At 32.1% G+C, this 19,399-nt stretch overlaps 1 protein-coding gene across 1 annotated transcript in view; it reads left to right on the forward strand.

Annotated features, from left to right (window-relative positions):
- The first annotated feature begins 466 nt into the window (after nucleotides 1–466).
- The window catches only part of LOC129224756 (solute carrier family 12 member 2-like), a 273,588-nt gene continuing 254,655 nt past the window's right edge, over nucleotides 467–19,399 (forward strand). Inside the window, exon 1 of the mRNA XM_054859303.1 lies at nucleotides 467–748. Coding sequence (XP_054715278.1) covers nucleotides 467–748 — 282 coding nt within the window. The remainder of the gene's footprint in view (nucleotides 749–19,399) is intronic.

A 19,399-nucleotide genomic window follows, 5' to 3' on the forward strand; every position in this document is an offset into this window, starting at 1 on the left:
TTTAAAAATTATAAATTAACGAATAGAAAACTATTTTTGGAACCAAATGTAGAAAAAGAGAAAATAAAATCTGTCTGGAGTCGGTTAAAATAATTTTTAGATAGCATGGTTATCATGGACAACTTTCGTAATGTACGAGGAAACCAGATGAAATGAAAACTAAAATCGCTTTCTCAGAACACAGAAACTCCGGATTGCCACAGGATATTCTAGCAGACGACAATACCTCCACCTGATCACCAGAGGTCGCTGTTAGCATAAATAAAACAGCGCTCGAGGGAGAATAAACGGCATGGATCACATCTTCCCCCTGGCTCGATTAAGTAAACCGCGTTTTATTGTGACGTTCGAATTTCCATTTTTTTTTTGTTCCGGCGAACTCATTTCCGCTAGTATTACGATTTTTTTTAAAAATAAATCAGAGCAATACATTTTTTTTAAAAAACTTTTACTTTTTCTGGGAAATATGAATGAAGAGTTGACAACATCACGATTCCAGGTAGAGCCCGTAGAAAATGCAACTCAAGACGGTCTCTTGAGGACAGAAGATTTGCATGTTTGCGCCAATGATCACTCAATAAATTCCAATGTTTACGATTCGAAGAACATTCGAAGTTTGTGCTACTACACCCAAGAAGCTTTGCCTCGTCTGGATCATTACAGAAATGTGCACTCCTTGCACGCACACTGTCCCAGGCCAACCCTTGAGGAACTGCATAATGGAGACATTGAAACTGTGGTGGAGCAGGTATTTAATTTTAAACGATTTATTTTTATTTTTTTTTCTCTAATACAAATCATTATGTCTGTACTGCCGTGGGCAGGTAAACGGTGGTATCTGCAAAAATTAGTTTACGAGATATTTGAAGACATGTGTGTTGGATTCAATAAATGTAGGAATTGGACGTTTTTAATGCTCCTTTTTTTTAGCAGGCATCAAAAAAGCAAGCTTGTACAATAAAACTGATGTACAACAGATGACAAAAATGCTATTAAAAAAAATGAAAAATTTGCATTTACTGCCCTTTCCTTGCCTCGCAGAAATGTACCTCAGAGTCAGAGTAACGTAAGTCACATAATCGCTACTTTAGAGGAGAGTGGAAAAACGATCGCTTGGTGCATGTAAAGGGTCGAACTCGCGGTCTTTTAACACTGGTAAAATATTAGAACTTTTTTTTTTTTTTGGATTACGTCCATATGGCTCGATGGGCAATACGATTCTACGTACAATGCACTAATAAACGGAGAGTCGCTAATTTTGGACTTACGTCAGTCCGTTTCTGAGGTACATATATTTTATCAAGGAGAAGCGCTAAACCAGCACAAATACAGTAGCGCCCATTTATAGGGAAGTCGAAAGAATCAAAAACAACAAAAAAAAAAAAAAAAAAAAGATATAACTGCAATTTCGTTGTTAAAAGTTAAATAATACTCAGTGAAACATAGATAAGAATTGAAGTTATTACGTTATAGCCCTACATTTGCATTATACGTCTTCGCTATAAACAGGTACGACTGTACCCGTACACAGTACTGGAAAGTGCGGCACGTTTATATTGTGATGTTATTATACCGATACGTTTTGAACTGACCTGACAATACGATTCAAATACTGTAAAAGAACTTATTTTCGCAAGGTTTTTATTTTCGCTATTTTGACGAGCCCTTCGTAATCGAAAAAACTTAAATCTCGCGAAATATTTTTGGTGGGTGAATTTGTAACTTTTGCCTCTGTTCATCTAAAATTCGCGAAATCTCCTATATCTTCACTTTCGCGAAAATTGCGGCTCACGAAAATAATTGGTTTTTACAATATTTATTAAAGCTCAAAAACCTGCTCAAAATTATTTAGTTTATTTCTTTGTTTTGACATTGTTCGTAAAATGCTTCGAACCAAGTTTTATTGCAGTCTTCGGAACTTTTTTTTTTTTCTTTTCCAAAATTTTATTTCTGTGAAAATGAAGACGCAATGTTGTAGAAGGCTAGCGAACAGTGACCTTAGCAAATCACGCTACTTTTTAAAATTTGCAAAGTTTGAAAAATATCTGCTCTTAATTAGTTTAGAAAAACCGTACGCAAAAAAAAAAAATTATTACGAGGAATTGTGAAAAAGATTTTCATCTCTCGTAAGACTTACAAAGAAGAATCGAAATTTTAAAATGCCAAATAGAGTAATGTTTCAAAAAAATAAATAAAAATGATATGCTTTTTTTCAAAATAATTTGATTTTTTAGAAATATCGGTTCATTAATTATTTTGAAAATGATGCGTTAAAAATGTATACGCGTACCTGCATGCAGATACTGCCATTTTCCTACCCTGAATATATAACAGTGCCCGCAAGGGTTATCTAGCTCAACAATAAATAACAAATAAATAAACGACAGCACTTCAAGAATAGAGAAACGCAGTTTTATTTTGCGGTAATGTGCCGGCTGCTTGAATGAGAGGCTGTATATGACTGGCTCCTCTCGTATACGTATTTTATTTATGTTATAATATTTAAATAATTTTCAGCTTCGATCTCAAGAAACTGTTCGGCACGGAGAAAACATTTCTGTTTCTCGACAACTTGTGTTTTAAATTTTAATGCGAGATTTTTTTGACAAAAGTCAAATCCCCCCCCCCCCCTTTTCACATGAATGTATGAAATTCACAAGATTAACACGAATAAAGCAATCGTTCTATGTCATGTTTTTCATGAAATAAGAAATAAACTTCTAAAATTTCAAAAAAGAAATGGTGTTTTATTGAATTTGCAACATGAAGATCAATTCTGTCCCTCATAGCCAGACTGACGTAAGTCCAAACATTGCGATTTTCCGTTTATTAGTGCATTGTGTGTAGAATCCTATTCCGCATTGAGCCATGTGAACGGAATTCTTAATAAAAAAATCATTTTCGATTTTTCACCAGGTTTAAAAGAGCGCGCGTCCCATCCTTTGCATGCGCCAGAAAAAAGTTTTTCCTCTCTCTCTTGTAAAATTACATTTTTGTGACTTACGTCCCTCTGGCTCTGTGGTACAGGAAGGCTTTCTTAATCCCTAGGTTAAAAGCTCCCCAAAAAAGGAAAAGAACCAGATTGAAAATTTTTGAATTCCGTATAAGAAAAATTGAATTAGATATAGGGTTTTTATTGAAGCTAAAAACAGTGCGATCTCAACAACAGGAAATAAAAACTTGTAAGAATAACGTAATAAAGCTCGAATGTTTAATTTTTGACGCTTTGGAATTATAGCACGCACATTCATCGCTTTATTTGAAAAACAAATTAGGCGAAGTATTTTCCTCCTCCGTTCTTTTTCGCAAAATACAAACAGTTCAGCAAAAACTTGTAAACCTCTTACATATTCATCCTGTCAAAACTATTTTACAATCAAATGCAGAAACTAATATTATTACTATGTATATTCAAGGGAAGCATACTTGAGAAAATAGCCTAACTTGGGTCATTATGGAGAATTTCTTGAATGCGTGTACAACTATCAATTTCAATATTCTCCTAGAAATCAATTGATGGTATTTCCGGTTCATTGAATAGCTATGTTTTAGTAAATGTGAGTAAAACTTAGGTGCTGAAGATTTTTGGGCACGCTTAAATAATTTTCAAAATTTTTACAAATTGTGCGATTATTACGTATGCAAATATATTTGGTAACCTCTAATAAACTGAAATGCATGAGCTCAAATTTTTGCCACAATTTTTCTCACCTATGTATTTGTAAACTACTCGTGCACATTTATTTCTTCTCTACTAATTCAGTTTAATTTATTTTATCACATTAAAATTTTCAAATACGCTCTCCAAACTTACAACATTGTCTTTTTGCATTAAGTTACCGTCCTAAGCGAGGACCCCCCCCCCCCCAAGGAAGAAATCCATAAAATACATTACCAGCTCAGTAATTCCATCAGAGGCAGTTTCGTGTTTTTTAGCACTCATCAGCTCGGAATAAGAAGTGACTGAGCTGGAGGAGAAAAACCTCTTAAGGGAGCTAAGAGAGTCAAACAAACTGGAAGCTAATGAAGAATTATCACACCAGATGAGTGACCGTTTTGCCATCAATCTTTGAGTTGAAGGGCATCATTGCTGCGGTCACTCATCCGGCGTGCTAATTCTACATTAACTACCAGTTTGTTTGACTCTCTTGGCTCCCTTAAGAGGTCTTTTGCCACCAACTCAGTCCATTCCTATTCCACGCTGATGAGTGCTATCCTCGGATGGAATGACTGAGCTGGCGGGTGTATTTTATGTATTACAACATTGTCCTTAGTTACGGTAACAGGAAATGTTATTCGAACGGAATTGAGTCCGAATAATTTTGCGAAATTACAGTACAACTAGGGTTTCCAATCCCATGCCGATTTCAGTTCCGCGGGATTTTAAGGAGCCAATCCCGCCGGATTTCGGGATTTCGTGGGATTGACTTTATTCTTTAAAAAATAATAATAATGCCAAATAGAAAAAATTGCTTTTAGGGATTGCTTTTGTAACTTGAATTAATAGTTTTCTTAAATTCCGTACAGCAATTGTAAAGCACTTCAAAGTCAGATCCTAATTAGCTATTATCGTTAGGTAAGCGAAAGTGGTTGCTCGTATAGGATGATCTCAGCAAAAACAACCCTGTTGTAAAAATTTCCCCGCCAAGAAAACCTTTAACTCTTCCTCACAAAAAAGAAAACCTTCCTCATAAACCAAAAAACCCTCAGCCTTAAAAAGTCATATCTAGTTTGCCCGCCAAGTATCTGCCAAACTCTCATCTTCCCTGTTCTCTTCTTTCATCACACCTACTTCCGTTAGAACCTCCTCCCACCTTCAACTCCTCAGAAATATGGATACACTGTTAAAACTACAGGATGCATTCGGCACCTTTCAGGGGAGAAACGCTTGTTCACCAGCGACACCCAATACGGAGCGGATTGGCACCTCTAAATAGGGTGAAAAACAGGCACCTTTTAAAAAATAGGCAGCCGGGGTGAAAAAAAAAAGGAACCTTCAGAGAGAGAAATGGCACCCTTACTGTAGATCCTCCTCCCCCCCCTCCCCCGTATTGTGTCCGTTTTTGAATACAGTTGTGTGTTTTTCTTTTTTTTTTTTTTTAATAGTTTTCTTTTGATTCATGATATTCTACGTTTTGGACATTTTTCACATTGAACTCAGTACTGGAAATGATTAAAACTTGTAATTACAGCATTTGATCATGTTTCAGAGTTTTCAACATAGTTAAGAAGTGCTCATTGCTTTAATTTATCTGATAGTGCTCTAACTCAGTGTTTCTGGTGTGGGTCTCTTTTGACCCACGGGTCGGTAAAAGCAAATGAAAAACTCTTCGGACCAATGAAATCTTAATCGTTTTCTTAAAAATTCATAAAATAAATAATATTAACTCGGGGGCCGTTAAAAACGTGTGAAAAAAGTCGGCGTTCTGATCAGTTTTTTTTTTTTTTACAAAGTAACGTTAAAAGTTAATATAACAATAAATATCTATCCTTCACTTGGTATCAAAGAGCTGTCACAAATATGTTATAATTTAAAGACGAGTAATTATTTAAATAATGTGAGAAATCATACATTTACTAAAACCTGACCCGTGTAGAAAATGAAGTATAGAGGTACTTATGAATTATTTACACGAAGAGCCAAAAATATTCTGGGATATTACAGTTACGGAAAAACAAAATCGTTTCATAAACGTTAATCAAGAGTAACAAAATAAAATGCACAAGACGTTTTTCCATAGTTTAAAAACCAAAAGAAACTTCTTACGCTATCGAGACATTAACCGCTAACAGGAAATGATTCAAACACTTGAATGAAAAAAGAAAAAAAAAAGCCAGATGGAGAAAGATTTTTTTTTTTTTTTTTTGCTGTTTAAGTTTTCGCATGCTAAGTCTGTTATATCCTACGAAGCACAAGAATCATTTTTGTTCTAGTCCTCACTTGTTGATTATTTATAATTTTAGCTGATTATTTTGGTGATTAAATGCTGCTTATCGAGTACTCAAGAAAATAATGATAAATATTTTCGGTAGCGTTTTGAATAATGGAAATTTCACGACAGTAACAATAAACCGAACCTAAACGAAACCTGGTAAACGAAAACCTGGATAATCCGGGTAATATGGCTAATAAGCAAAACACATTCTTGAATAAGCAAACTATATTTTCATTATAGCAAATAACAGATTTTTTTAAAAAAACACTAAGCACTTTTCATAATGCACTCAAAAGGACAAAATAAATTTTCTGGGTCAGAAAGGACTATTTAAGGATTCCTGTAGTTTTTAAAAATTCTAAGAAAATGACGCCAAAAACGAAGAAAATTGCGGTTCTAGTCATTTTAAAACAAACTTTCTCAATAAGAAAACGGCATGTTTCAACACTCATATTTATAATTGAAAGCTGGTTAATGATAAGAAATTCTCTACATGAGCCGAACTTTTCTTCGTTTGTGGTGTCATTTTCTTGGAATTTTCGAAAACTACAGGAATTCTGAAATAGTTCTTTCTGACCCAGAAAAGTTATTTTGTCTTTTTGAGTGCATTATGAAAAGTGCTTATTGTTTTTTAAGAAAATCTGTTATTTTATTCTTTTTAGTGTAAAGGTATTTCAGAAAAAGAATAATTTTACCACGAAACTTCACCTTATTTTTTATATATAAATACTTGGTACTAAAAGGGAAAACACCTATTTACGTATCTAAAACTTAAAGCAGTTGGCACTAAAATGTAATCCTTGTTCCTCTCTAGGATTTATGCTTGCTAATTTCATGCTTGCTTCTGAGAAGCCTTGACTCAAAATTTTCATTATGATTACTTTTAACATTACTGTTGCAAGGCAACAATATTTGTAACAATGGATTTTATATTTAAACATTTAATAGGGCAATTACATGAAATTTGCTATTTTTCATCCAAACTAAAATAATTTTATTTTAGAATTTTAATTTTTCAGCGCTAAGTTGTAGCTTAAGATTAAGCAAATCATTTAGTGAAATCCCGAAGCCTTTAAGTGGTGTATTTGCAGAGATATAAGCAAAACCAGGCCTCAGATTACTCCGTGACAAACAAGCCAAGTATAATAAAAAGTGCTTAAAAAACAATGCTTTGTAACAAACATAGTATCGTTTCTCGCAAATACTTTATCAATTACAGTTCAGCTGCAGTGGTGTCAACGCTCCAAAATATGGCATGTTGTTTGTTAGATTTCAGAATAAAGAATAAATACATTAGTAAATAATTAGAAAAAAAATTATGAAGACAATTCTGATGACAAAAAATGAGCTACGCAGTTACCGGACTGCAAATTCGTCACTACTAAAATCTGAATCAAGTCCATGAACGAAGAATATTTGGCCAAATTATTGCAAATGTTACAGTGCTGGCCAAATTATTAGACTAATACTGTTTTAAAATCGAATTCTTTATTCATTACCTAACTATAGACACATTAACGAACAGTGAAATAATTATCTGATATTTAGTATGCATTCTCTTTTTCTTTATGAACATTTTAAGTCTTTTTGGCATACTTTTCACAAGGTTTACACCATTTCTTAACTTTTTAAAAAAGGAGGTAAAAAATTGTTTATACTCACTATTATATATACTCACATACTCACTAATTACTTAAAACTAACTTTAAGTATAACAGAACTAATTAATAAAAAAAACTAGTGAACTGTTTAAGCTGATTGAGGTTATGTTCCTGGTAGGTAGATAAACAAAGAACATAAACAAAGCAGAGAGTGCTGCCACCTGCAAACATTAAATTATGCTAAAATGACGTAATAATAAGTGGACAGTATGTACTGTACTTTAACAGTAAAATAAATAGTATTTTAGTACAAATGGTGTACAAAAAACAAAACAAAAAAAAAAACTCTTTTGTCTAATAATTTGGCCAGCACTGTAGTTCTACTAATCAAGAAGAGTTTCAATATAAAGATGAGTCCTTTGGCGAATTTCATGCACAATGAAGGAATGAAAATAAATGCAAGAAGGTGTTTGTACAAAAAATAAAAAGTAGAGAGAACTAAAAATGAGCTACATGAAAAAATAATTGTACTCATAAAATGCTTTTGTGTTTCCAAAATGCAGGGGGAAACGGGGAAATGTTGCATTTAAAAAAAATAAAGAAAGTTCGACAGACATTCAACATTTTCAGGTGCCGTTATACACAGCGGCGTCCCGAACTTAAGTTGATGGAAGAGGGCAGAAATTCTAAATTTGTCGAATTTACCTCCAAATTTTGTAGACTGGAACTCCAAATTTTGTCAAATGATAACATTTTTTTCCGAATGGATTTTCAAATTTCGCCGAATTTTTGGAAGGTCACTGTGACCCATCGTGGAGGCCTTGATTATATATTCTCAGCTTTGTAAAATTCTAGAAGACTAATATTTATAGCAATGTAATTTTTAACATCTGACACACAACGGAAGGGGATTATAAACTTAAGGTGTGTGTGTATCTGTCTGTGGCACTCTAGCACCTTAAAGGGATGGACCGATTTTTGTTTTGAACCTTTTTTTTTTTTTAATTATTTGAAAGGAGAGTTGATCGAGACTCTTCTTAGCTAGGGCGCGTCTTCAGATGACATAATTAAAAACCTCTAAAAAATTTTTCGTGATTTTTTGCAGCGAAAACATATTTTAAAATTTGAAAATTTAGCACCAAAAATAAAGAGTAATTTTTTCTGCGTCTGATAGAATGTATTTGGAACATCCATATTATATAGAATTCGAATTATGTTTTTTAAAAGCAGATTTCAAATATGGCTCAACTTTTTCATTCACGCGATTGGTAACCGAATTCATTGTTGGCCTACAAGGAAAGAAAACGCAATGATTCAAAATTTTTATCTGTTGCCAGTTTCTAATTGCTAACAAATAAAATACTTGTAATTTATTTTTAATAATATAAGGGCATTTAAAAGAATTTTCAATTTTTCCTCTTGATTCTACATTTGTGGCTCAATCCGGTTTTTTAAATTTTAATTTGAGTAACTTGTTTCTTTATTCAGTTATAAACTTTTTAAAATGATAATAGCTGTCCAAAGTTTTTATCTGTTTATGCTTCTATGAAACAAAACGTTGTGTCCAAAATCGGAAGAGGATCGCTAACGTATGAAAAACGCTTACTTTTTCTTTCGTTTAGAGTTTATACACTTTACGGTTTGGTGTTTGATTAATTATTTTTAACTGAATGTATTAATATGAAATGTTACAACTTCTTTATAAACAAACTGTTCTAACGAGTTTTAATTCAATAAACAAAACAATCGTTTTTGAAGTTCACTATTCTTAGTAAATCTAAGAGAATTTGACAGTAACTTAGAGATCGCTCGAAAAATTTGAAGACGAAAATAAAGTGCCGAATTCAGTGACAAGCATGCGTAAGTACATACAGCAATTTTTTGGTCTTCTTTGGCATTTTTCTCGAAAAAGACTTGTTGACGAGAGATGGTGATGTTTATGTTACCAGTTGAAACTAATCAACTGGTAGTCGTGTGGGGAACACCCCGAACTAAAATATTTGGGAGGGAGAAAATTCTGCAAGTTCATATCAGCTCATTTCAAGCTTAGTTATGTTTAATTACTACTTACTAGACCATCACTAGTAAGAGAACCCTATATTTAACTAAATAGAAACTGAAAGTATTATTTTTAAGTCAAATGTTATTCGATCCCATTAAGATCCTAACTTGAAATTTTGCACAAACAAAACTTAAGTACACAAATATTTCTGGGTTTTTTTTAAATTCATTGTACGTTTTTTATTAATTTTAAATTTCATTTTTTAAAAATGAAATTTTTTATAAAATAAGCCATGTTGCGTATCATGTTAAACAACAATGTACTTTAAAATGCTTTTTACCAAATCTTACTATCTATATATTTGGTGCTGAGTTATCGTCCATTTTATGTTCAAGCATCCATGAAAAAAAGAGGGTGTTTTTAAAAATCAAAGTCCCATAAATAAAAAAAAATAAGAGATAAACGCCTAAAAGTTTGCACTTTTGATTACCTCAAAGGGTGCAATTGATGAGCCAAATTTCAAAGAAATACAAAACTGTGAGGGAAAACACTTTGGATCACTTGACATGGTATGATCCACATGTTAACATTTGGCTAGATGTTATCGTATTACCCCGCATTATCCGGCATGCCGGAAAAAAAACGAGGTTGACCAGCATGCCGGGAAATTCGAATTTTCCGGCATGTCTGATAATTCGAGGTTTATTTTGCAACAAAACAAAAGTGAATTTCCCTGTTTCAATCATATCAAACAACTTAAGGAAAAAAAAAACAAATCCTGAAAGTAACCTTCTTTCAAAAAAAAAAAGTGTATTTCATATAATATGTGCTTGTTATTTATGGTAGGTCATTATTAATGGATTTAATTACAGGCCAAAAAAGTAATCATTTCAAAAGCAATCATCGTTACTGCGATTTGTTAACAATTTTTTTAAATAAATTATTTTAGGTTCCTTTTAGAGAGATAAGTTTAATTTTTATTTATTGAATAGCTATTGTAAATTCTTTATCACTGGCTTAGGGGCGGTAACTTATTGCTTAAATGTTTGCTTACCTAGTTTTAATTTAATTCTTATAATCTTAATCGTAATCTTAAACCATATTTTTCTTATAAAAATAACAAATGACATTGTTAGTAAATATTTTTACAAAATAAAATTGTTTATTAATACTTAACGATATGAATAAAACTTATATACATATAAATATGTTCAGCTTAAATATTAATATATATATATATATATTAATAACCTCGATTTTTCCGGCATGCCGAAAAGGACCAGGCAAGTGTTATCGAAAATGTGGTGGTCCCCGAATTTTGCGGCATGCCGGATAATGCGGAGTAATACGGTATACATGTACGACAAAATATGATGTCATGATGATATCCAGATATGCCAAATTGTCAGCAGAATTTGACGAATGAGGAATTTTTTTAGAATGTTGCGGTGACCTCCCGTGACCTTCCATCGGGGTGCTCCTAGTCGCGTGTGGTAAATGTTTTTATTCCGCAAAAAAAATGTAGAGTTCTACTAGTGATACTATGTGCATAACAGAAATTAGCTTTAGGAGACAGACATTTTCCCCATCTCAAATATTTTTTTTTTAACCTTTTTGCTTTCAACGATCTTTTTAGGAGGCACTAAGCCTTCTGTCATTCTTTTTAATTTCTTCCATATCGACTAAATAGAAAAACAAATTCGTGATCAATTTCGAATTTTGACGGATTTGCCCGTTTTGAGATTTGCGTAGTCCATTTCGACTAGTTTTGGAAAACGTCTGTCTGTAAAAACAATGTTGCATAATTCCTTTTCCATTCATCGAATCCCAAAACAAATTTTATTGACTTGGAATTGGACGAAGAAATTTAGTTTTTCTGCGGAAAACTATTTTTCGACCTTGAACATTTCGCTTTATTCTTGAGACTTGTTAGTGTGTGATTTGTAGATTCCAAACTAAGAAATTTAGCATGGAATATACTTGATATACTTGTTTTCGTTTGATAATAAAATCTTCTACGTTTATGGCCCTTGAAGTTCTTCCACTTCTTTCTAAGAAGTTATTTACAACCTTAAAAATAGAGATATAAATCTATTTTTATTAAAGCTTGATAATTAATGGTTTATACTTACTAACAAAACATGAAATTTACTTTAGAAATAATGGAGCATTTCTTCATTTATTATTTGTACTGTCTTTTAAAGAAGCTCGACGAAGTTCACGACTTTGAAAGAAATTCGACAAAAGTTGACGACGATAATGACAAATGAGCAGTTGAACTACCTTCAACAAATTCAATGGTATTTGATAAGTAGAAAAACGTTTAAAATTTTTTGAAGTCAGGGAAGCAAAAATTACTATGCTTTTTTGAACCATGAGCCACATGAGACAAAAGCAACTTTTCTTTAAACTGCTACTCCACAGAAATTTGCTAAACAAAATAATGCAAAAGCAAAAAAACTTTATGTATTTTATATGAACTTGTCTTTATGAGCATTAAGTTATACCGAGTTCGTTCCAAGAGAATCCGACTGCACAGCGGCATAATATTTGACACCCATCCCCCCCTTTGTAACAAAGTATCGCACTTCGCCTTACCCACGCCCTTCCTTTTTACATACACATATTGATATAAAGAAGTGCGTGACGTAGCAGCTGTTACTTCCTCCCTCCCCGTTGTCACATACTCACATTGTTACATCTCCCTGCCCCCTTAAAGCGCGACATATGGTGACATTACCTCGTAGGAATAATTGATGAGCGTTCCACTTTATGCTTAAATAATTGTTCTATTATGCATTGATCATCAAAATAATAAAATGCAAATAGAAAAGGCAAATCTTTTTTTGAAAATCCAACGTTAGACTTTTTCTCTGCGTCAGTAAATATATATATATATATATATATATATATATATATATATATATATATATATATATATATATATATATATATATATATATATATATATATATATATATATATATATACACCGGGTGGTAATTAAATAAATATCTCTATTTGGAGTAGTTTGTAACTTGAAGGAATCATCCGATAGCAACTAAAATAAGAACACTTACTAATCTTGAAGTGGGAAGAAGGATAGTGCAATAAAAAATTTTAGTATATATATATATATATATATATATCTATATATATATATATATATATATATATATATATATATATATATATATATATATACTTTAATTTTAATACATATTTTAGGCACATTTAATACACATTCATATTTGAATTATCTTTACTGCATATAATCCAGGATCTAATAATAAACTTTGGAATTTCCTTTATGAATATAAATTAGATTCTCTTCCGAGGATATTTATTAATCAAATCTAATTAATATTTTTAAATAAGGGGTGAGTCAACTTATTTTGTTTTTATATTTATGAACAAACCGATTTAAACTAAAATATCCACTTTTTGTTTCCTAAGAAACTACTTTATTTTAGTTTAACTTTGACTTAAAGTAGTTATAAAAAAAAAAATCCATTCGTTAAAATTGTTCGATCAAGTTCATCTTTGCAGAATTTATTTTGTGAAATTTCTCATCACAATGAATTTTCTTCCTTTAAATACTCCCCCCTTTTCTTTTCTTATTCTTTTTTTTATCATCTTTTATGAATTATTTTATTTTTACCATTAATTTTGTATTTATTTAGTTTTTATGCAATAATTAGAGGAATTTCAAAATTAATTTTGAAGAAAAAAAACTTTGCTTTCATCTTGAAACTTTTACTACACATTAAGGATGGATCGTTCATGAAGGAACTAGTCTTAGACCGGCACCATTAAATGAACGGTCGTTCCTTCGAACGATGAATGGTTAAAGTTTTGAGCATTGTGATATACGGAGTATTGATACACGGAGTAATAAATACTTTTGCCACTTTTCGTTTGTTCAGATTAAATTTCATTAAGCAACATATTGTTATTTCTATCTTCAATTTTCTGTTTTTTGATTAAGCATTTGGCATCACTAACTCTTTAGCTTTACGTCACTATCTCATTTACGTCAGCAAGTAGCCTATTGTCTAGGTATTTAATTGCTTAAAATTTTTAAGTGATCAATAACTTTTTAGTTTTTATAATATTTTTAGTTGTCTCTTATGAAATTTAAATAACCTTTTTAATGAACGAGTTTAATGTACGTGTAAAAGGATGAACGATTAATTGATGAACGGAACATCAAAGAGAACGACATTTCCCGTGTCTGTTACTATTCAGGAATTCATTTTAGATCCAAATTCTTAATCTTGTGGTTTAATATTCATTAATAGTTTCTTTACAGTGCAGTTCGCAGTTACTCTTGCGCCTCCGCTTCATTTTGAATCAACTAATCAGAAATCTGCATAGAAAGTCGGTGAAACAAGTTAAAAATTTGAAGTAGTAGCTGAGAAAAAGGACACACACACACACACACACACACATATATATATATATATATATATATATATATATATGTGTGTGTGTGTGTGTGTGTTGTGCATATGTGTCCAAACTGTTGCTCAAATCACATACTTAAATGGTAGTTTAATTCATCCCATGTCCGCAAATGGTGCATACATTGACCTCTAGTAATTAAAGGAGTTGCTTTCTGTTTGAAACAAGATTAAACACCTCACATTGTTTTTTTTTTTCTTTAGTTTTTCTACTGTGATTTTACAGCTTTCACGGCAGTTACTTTACACTACTTTCTCCCCTCCTCCCCCTTTTTTTCACAATGTCATAAAAAATTCTTGAACCTATGAAGTATGATGGCACAAACCACATATTAATGCGACAATTTGTTGATTTTCTATGAATTTTTAAAATGTGTCAAGGACTTTTCGGACACCTTGTATAATTATTGCTCACCTACAAAATCTTTTCGTTTGTCCTGTTTCTAAAAACTATATCCTACATTTTTATTTCGCATATCCGCCGCTTTTAGCCTGGTGTAACTTAAAAACTTTTTCAATTTGAAAACTCTTTTTCGCTATGTATTTATTTATTTTTGTTTACCACTACTTTATCGAAATTACTAATTCAGTAAAGTTTTTTGCAATTTTTGTTAGGCTTAATTTTACACTAATGCATTAAAACATCGAATTTCCGTGCAAACTCGCCCACAATTTGAGTTAATTAAGTCTACTCACGTAGAATACCTTTTACCAAGTATTCCAGACGTTAAAAGTCATTCGTTTATGGAATTGAAAAATCATGTAACGTAAAAGCAAAGCGCTATTAAATTTTGAGCAGTGTTATTTTTTAATTTGTTTTTCCCAATTTGTGAGTTTTAAGAATAAGTACAGAACTTTTTCGTTTTGCATTTTATTTACTTTCAAGAATGAAGCTGCTGTTATTTCTAAATTTCATTTTTTCACCATAATTTAAAAGTCTTTTCCATGAAGATTTCGAAAACAGTGTTATTTTTCTCACGGCTTAAAAGGCATGATTTTTAGCATAATGAAACTGAATATATTCTGTTGATTATGTTTCAAAATGACTATAATATCATCTGAATGGAAAAATTAGAATTATACACTCGTTAGTAGGGTAAAATATTAACGCGTAAAATGGTACGCTATTTCTCATTATTCGGATTTTTATGATTAAGATATTTATGCTTAAAGACTTAACTTACAAATCTAGCTTCGTCGCCCGGCTTTGCACGGTCCACCTCGAAAATAAAACTGACGCGTGTTCAACAATCAGGCCTGAAAAAAAATCATTAAAATTTTGCGGCATATTTCGGAAAAATAACCAAAAAGTAAACGTTTTAAATCCCCCGATTACAGGAGAAGCCTTTAAAACAAAACCTAGGATTTTATTTGTTCATATCCGAGACAAAAAAAATGGCAACGGATCTTTCGTCTCAATGATTTTCTTCATGCCACAAATTTTAATAAATCATTGTTGCGGAAAGTTGACTGAATAATAATTTGACTGGAGGAAAGCCTTCGAAAAATGGGGATTTTAAGTCGAAATCTGTGTCATAATTCATAGTTTTTAATTGATATCTCCTCTAATTAATATCTGAGGATTATGTTACATGGCCAAACATAAAGACAGGAAGATTACGAATCCATCGATACCTGGTTCGATGGTCAGTTCACTGTCGTTCGGGAGAAGAAACTTGGACATAGATACATTACATAAATAGGCAACATACATAGATATATACGCTCAGTTTTTAATTACATAAGATGCGTATTAACATTTAAGCAATTTTGAATCATGAAACATCAATTATTTTATTTATTTTCTGGATGAAATTTAAATGTAAAAGTAAATGAAAATAATTGTAAGAAAAGCTTTTAAATTGACTTAAATGGAGAAAAACCTCGAAATCTTGGATTATTTGAAAAAAATTTCTGAAGTCCAAAATCCACAAATCTATGCTTGTTTGTGTTCAGCATTGAAATTAATTTATAAACTTTATTATCAACTAGCAGTACCCGGACAGCGATGCCCGTGCTAAAAATTTAATAGGAGTCCGCTAAATTAAAAAAAAAATTGACGCCCCCTCTCCCTCTAATGCGAAATGATCATTTTTCTTTGTATAAATTGCGTACACACCTTTTCAAAAAAAACTAAGTTTCTTTGGAATTTAAAACTTTCCGTCAAATCATTAAATTATTTTTACAGTTGCTTTAAAACTCTATTTAGCGAGTGAAGCGGTTTTTACTGCAATTTAAAATATTTTGCCAAATAAACAAAAAAACATCAAATAATATCTTTCATATGTAAAAATAATTCCGCAACTATATTGTTTTTCGCAAAACTTGCCCAGCAACCACGCTATCATAATCGATCCGTCTAACGAAAAAAAGAAAAAAAACATCCCGTGGAACATTCAAAAATCGTCGTCAGAAAAAAAAAAAAAAGAAAATGTCGTACATTTCACTCGGATAAAAACAAATCAAAAGTTTCTTTTCTTTCAAAACAAATCGCCAAAACAATGAATTACGTTAACGGTTGCCTTAAAACAATAATCCTAGACTGAACTGTTCAGCGCCTAACGCGTCAAGCAACCACGCTACCGGAACCCAGCCCTTTAGTGAGTGAAGCGGATGTTTTTTTCTTTGGCAATAATAAATGTTTCGCCAAACAAATAAAAAAGTATAAAATCATATTAACAGTAGATTTTAAATCTTTATATATTAAGAGCTACGTTCACCCGGCTTGGCCCGGTCTACCTTGAGAATAAAAATTGTGTCAAGTGACATACATTCAACAATAAGGTTAAATAAAAGAAAAAAAAAACACCATGTAAAATTACCCTTCCAAACAATGACGACAGATACTAAAATACTTTTAAGAAATTAAAATCCGAAAGATGGATTTTAAAAGCGTAACCATGGAACATGAAACAAAATAAGTTTCAGAAATTAAATGCAAAATAAGGGAATAAACAATGGATTCAAAAAGGACGTAACCTTGGAAACGCGAAAATAAAATGGTTGACAACTTGAATCAAAATGACATATTTCGAAATCGATTTAAAAACGCTTGTAATTTTTTTTTCCTTTGAAGATAGAAGCTAATTTTTTCGACCAAAGGTCGAGAATGATCTGGAGTAAAAAATGTCTCTTTTTCCAATGGCGTCAAAAAGAAAACTGTGGGAGAATTCCTTCAATTTTTATTGATAGATTTAGTGAAGAAAGTAGTGCCTAAATTTCATCTAAGCCTAAAAAAGTTCGAACTAAAAACGCAAATTACTCCCGCCGTAATTAAATTAGAGCATTGAAACAAATTGTTTAGAACGCGGAAAATTCTACCCTTTTCAACGATACATAATATTAATATGTGCAAGTAACTTTTCACCCCTTTAATAGCCAATAGTAGGGAATTTAAGGGAAATTTGGACCTAAATTGGAATAAAAAACAGAACTATTTATCGGATTTTTTTCGAATTATAGCCTATGTTACTCAGTAAGAAAGCACCTTTTATATAGTGAAGGAATTTTTTTAATAGGTGCAGTGGTTCGAGAGATTACCTCGGAACACACAAAAATCCGCCCTCTCTCTTTATTATATTAGTATAGATTAACTCTTTAATTACTATTATTCGTTGCTGCTTTTGGCATTGGTTAAAAAACTTGTTCGCACCCAAGCTGACATAAAAACAGAGAAAACACAATAAACATCAACATTAATTAATAAAGGTCACGGAAAAAAAAGATTACAAAAATTTAACATGAAACTAGCAACGAACTTTTCACTAAAGTGGAGGGATATATGACGCTAGCAGGAATTTTTCGTTCTGAAACGCTTCAAACACCGTGATATGCTGAGAAAAGCTAAAGATCAAATAAAGATACTATTAGTCTGAGCCTTAAAATGAAGAAACCTGTTTGTACGTAGTAAAAGTTCGAAGAGTAGCAATTTACTAGTCCACTTTCTAGTCTCTATATTATTGGATGTTTCATTTAAATATGCACACAGATGGTCTATTGCTGATCCGGCGGACTGGCACCGTCTGCACAAAATTTTGATGTATAAAAATTTCGACTAATCCTTCTAGAATTTTACGTTTTACGCTCGCATTGAAAAAAAATCGCAGGAAGCAGGATTATGACAGAAAAAGTGAACTGAGAAATAGTCTTCAATAAAAGCAACTTATTTCAGAATGTCATATCCAAACAATAGTAACGCCTACACACCTTTTTGTAAACAAGAGGATTCTTAGAATATTTATGTTACCAGTCTTATAATTAATTATGTCTCAAAATTACCACAGTTGGGGTAACAGTCTGTTTCAATTTACCCCAAGTTTCTTTTACCCAAACTGACTCTATTTTAAAAAATAAAAAGTAGAATTTTTGTGTATCTGGTGTTATAAAACGTTCCTACGTAAGAAGCAGCATTCGATCAGTCACGCATAGAGAATAAAACAAAAATGAATTTATTTCCCGCAGCTGTACAAGCCACATAACTCCACTAGCGTGCATTCATCTTATTATTCAACCTTATTACTGATAGTAAAAAATTTATATGTAGCAATATGATATCAAAACGAGGTTGATATTAAGTAATCAGTGTTCTTAAAATGCAAATGTAAAAGGCGACAACAACTTAGGACAAGCAAACAAGGAAAGTGTCAAAGTTAGCCTTTCTGATACATATGAAAATTACTGTTTTGGACTCGCAATTTTTTCAACAGCAAATATTGTCAAACAAATGTAGTGGACCTGATTTAAACCCTACCCTATCAATAAAAAAAAAAGAATTCAGTAAAACCTAAAAATTTGACCACCCTAGTAAGTTGACCACCTGTCTAAGTTGACCGCTTTTGACAGGTACAGACAGAATTAGTCCTGCATCATATCAGTGGCGTACCTAGCATGGGTGACACCCGAGGCAGTTTTTAAGGTATAAGAGGAAGGCACTACAAGGTCGAAGTATAGACAATATGGCGCAGGCCGCAAATTCTAGCAACCACTTTAAACCTTTCTTAAAAACTAAAGTGTTGTGTAAAATTGCCTTTGTGTAATAAATTTATGAGCTGTTTTGCATCCATCAGTTTCTGGCTTTGGGTGCATGTTAACGCGTCAGCATTGCGTTTGTGACCATTTGTTCTACATGATTCTTGCTTCTTATCGTCCACTCTAACACCCCTTAAAATCTTGCCCAAGAGTTCGTATTCACCCTGTATATATCAACTTCTATAAATAGACCACCAGTCTAAGTTTAGCACTAAACTACTGCACTGCAAGTGGTCAACTTATACAGGTTTCACTCTACTGTGATAGCACTTATTTTTGGGAGGCTTTAAACATCGCGATTTTTGCGATCCCTTTGCAAGCGCGAAAATTTCACCCTCACAAAATATTTCTTTCGAAGGATTTTTAAAC

Source organism: Uloborus diversus, chromosome 6, assembly GCF_026930045.1.
Source record: "Uloborus diversus isolate 005 chromosome 6, Udiv.v.3.1, whole genome shotgun sequence".
Classification (NCBI taxonomy): domain Eukaryota; kingdom Metazoa; phylum Arthropoda; class Arachnida; order Araneae; family Uloboridae; genus Uloborus; species Uloborus diversus.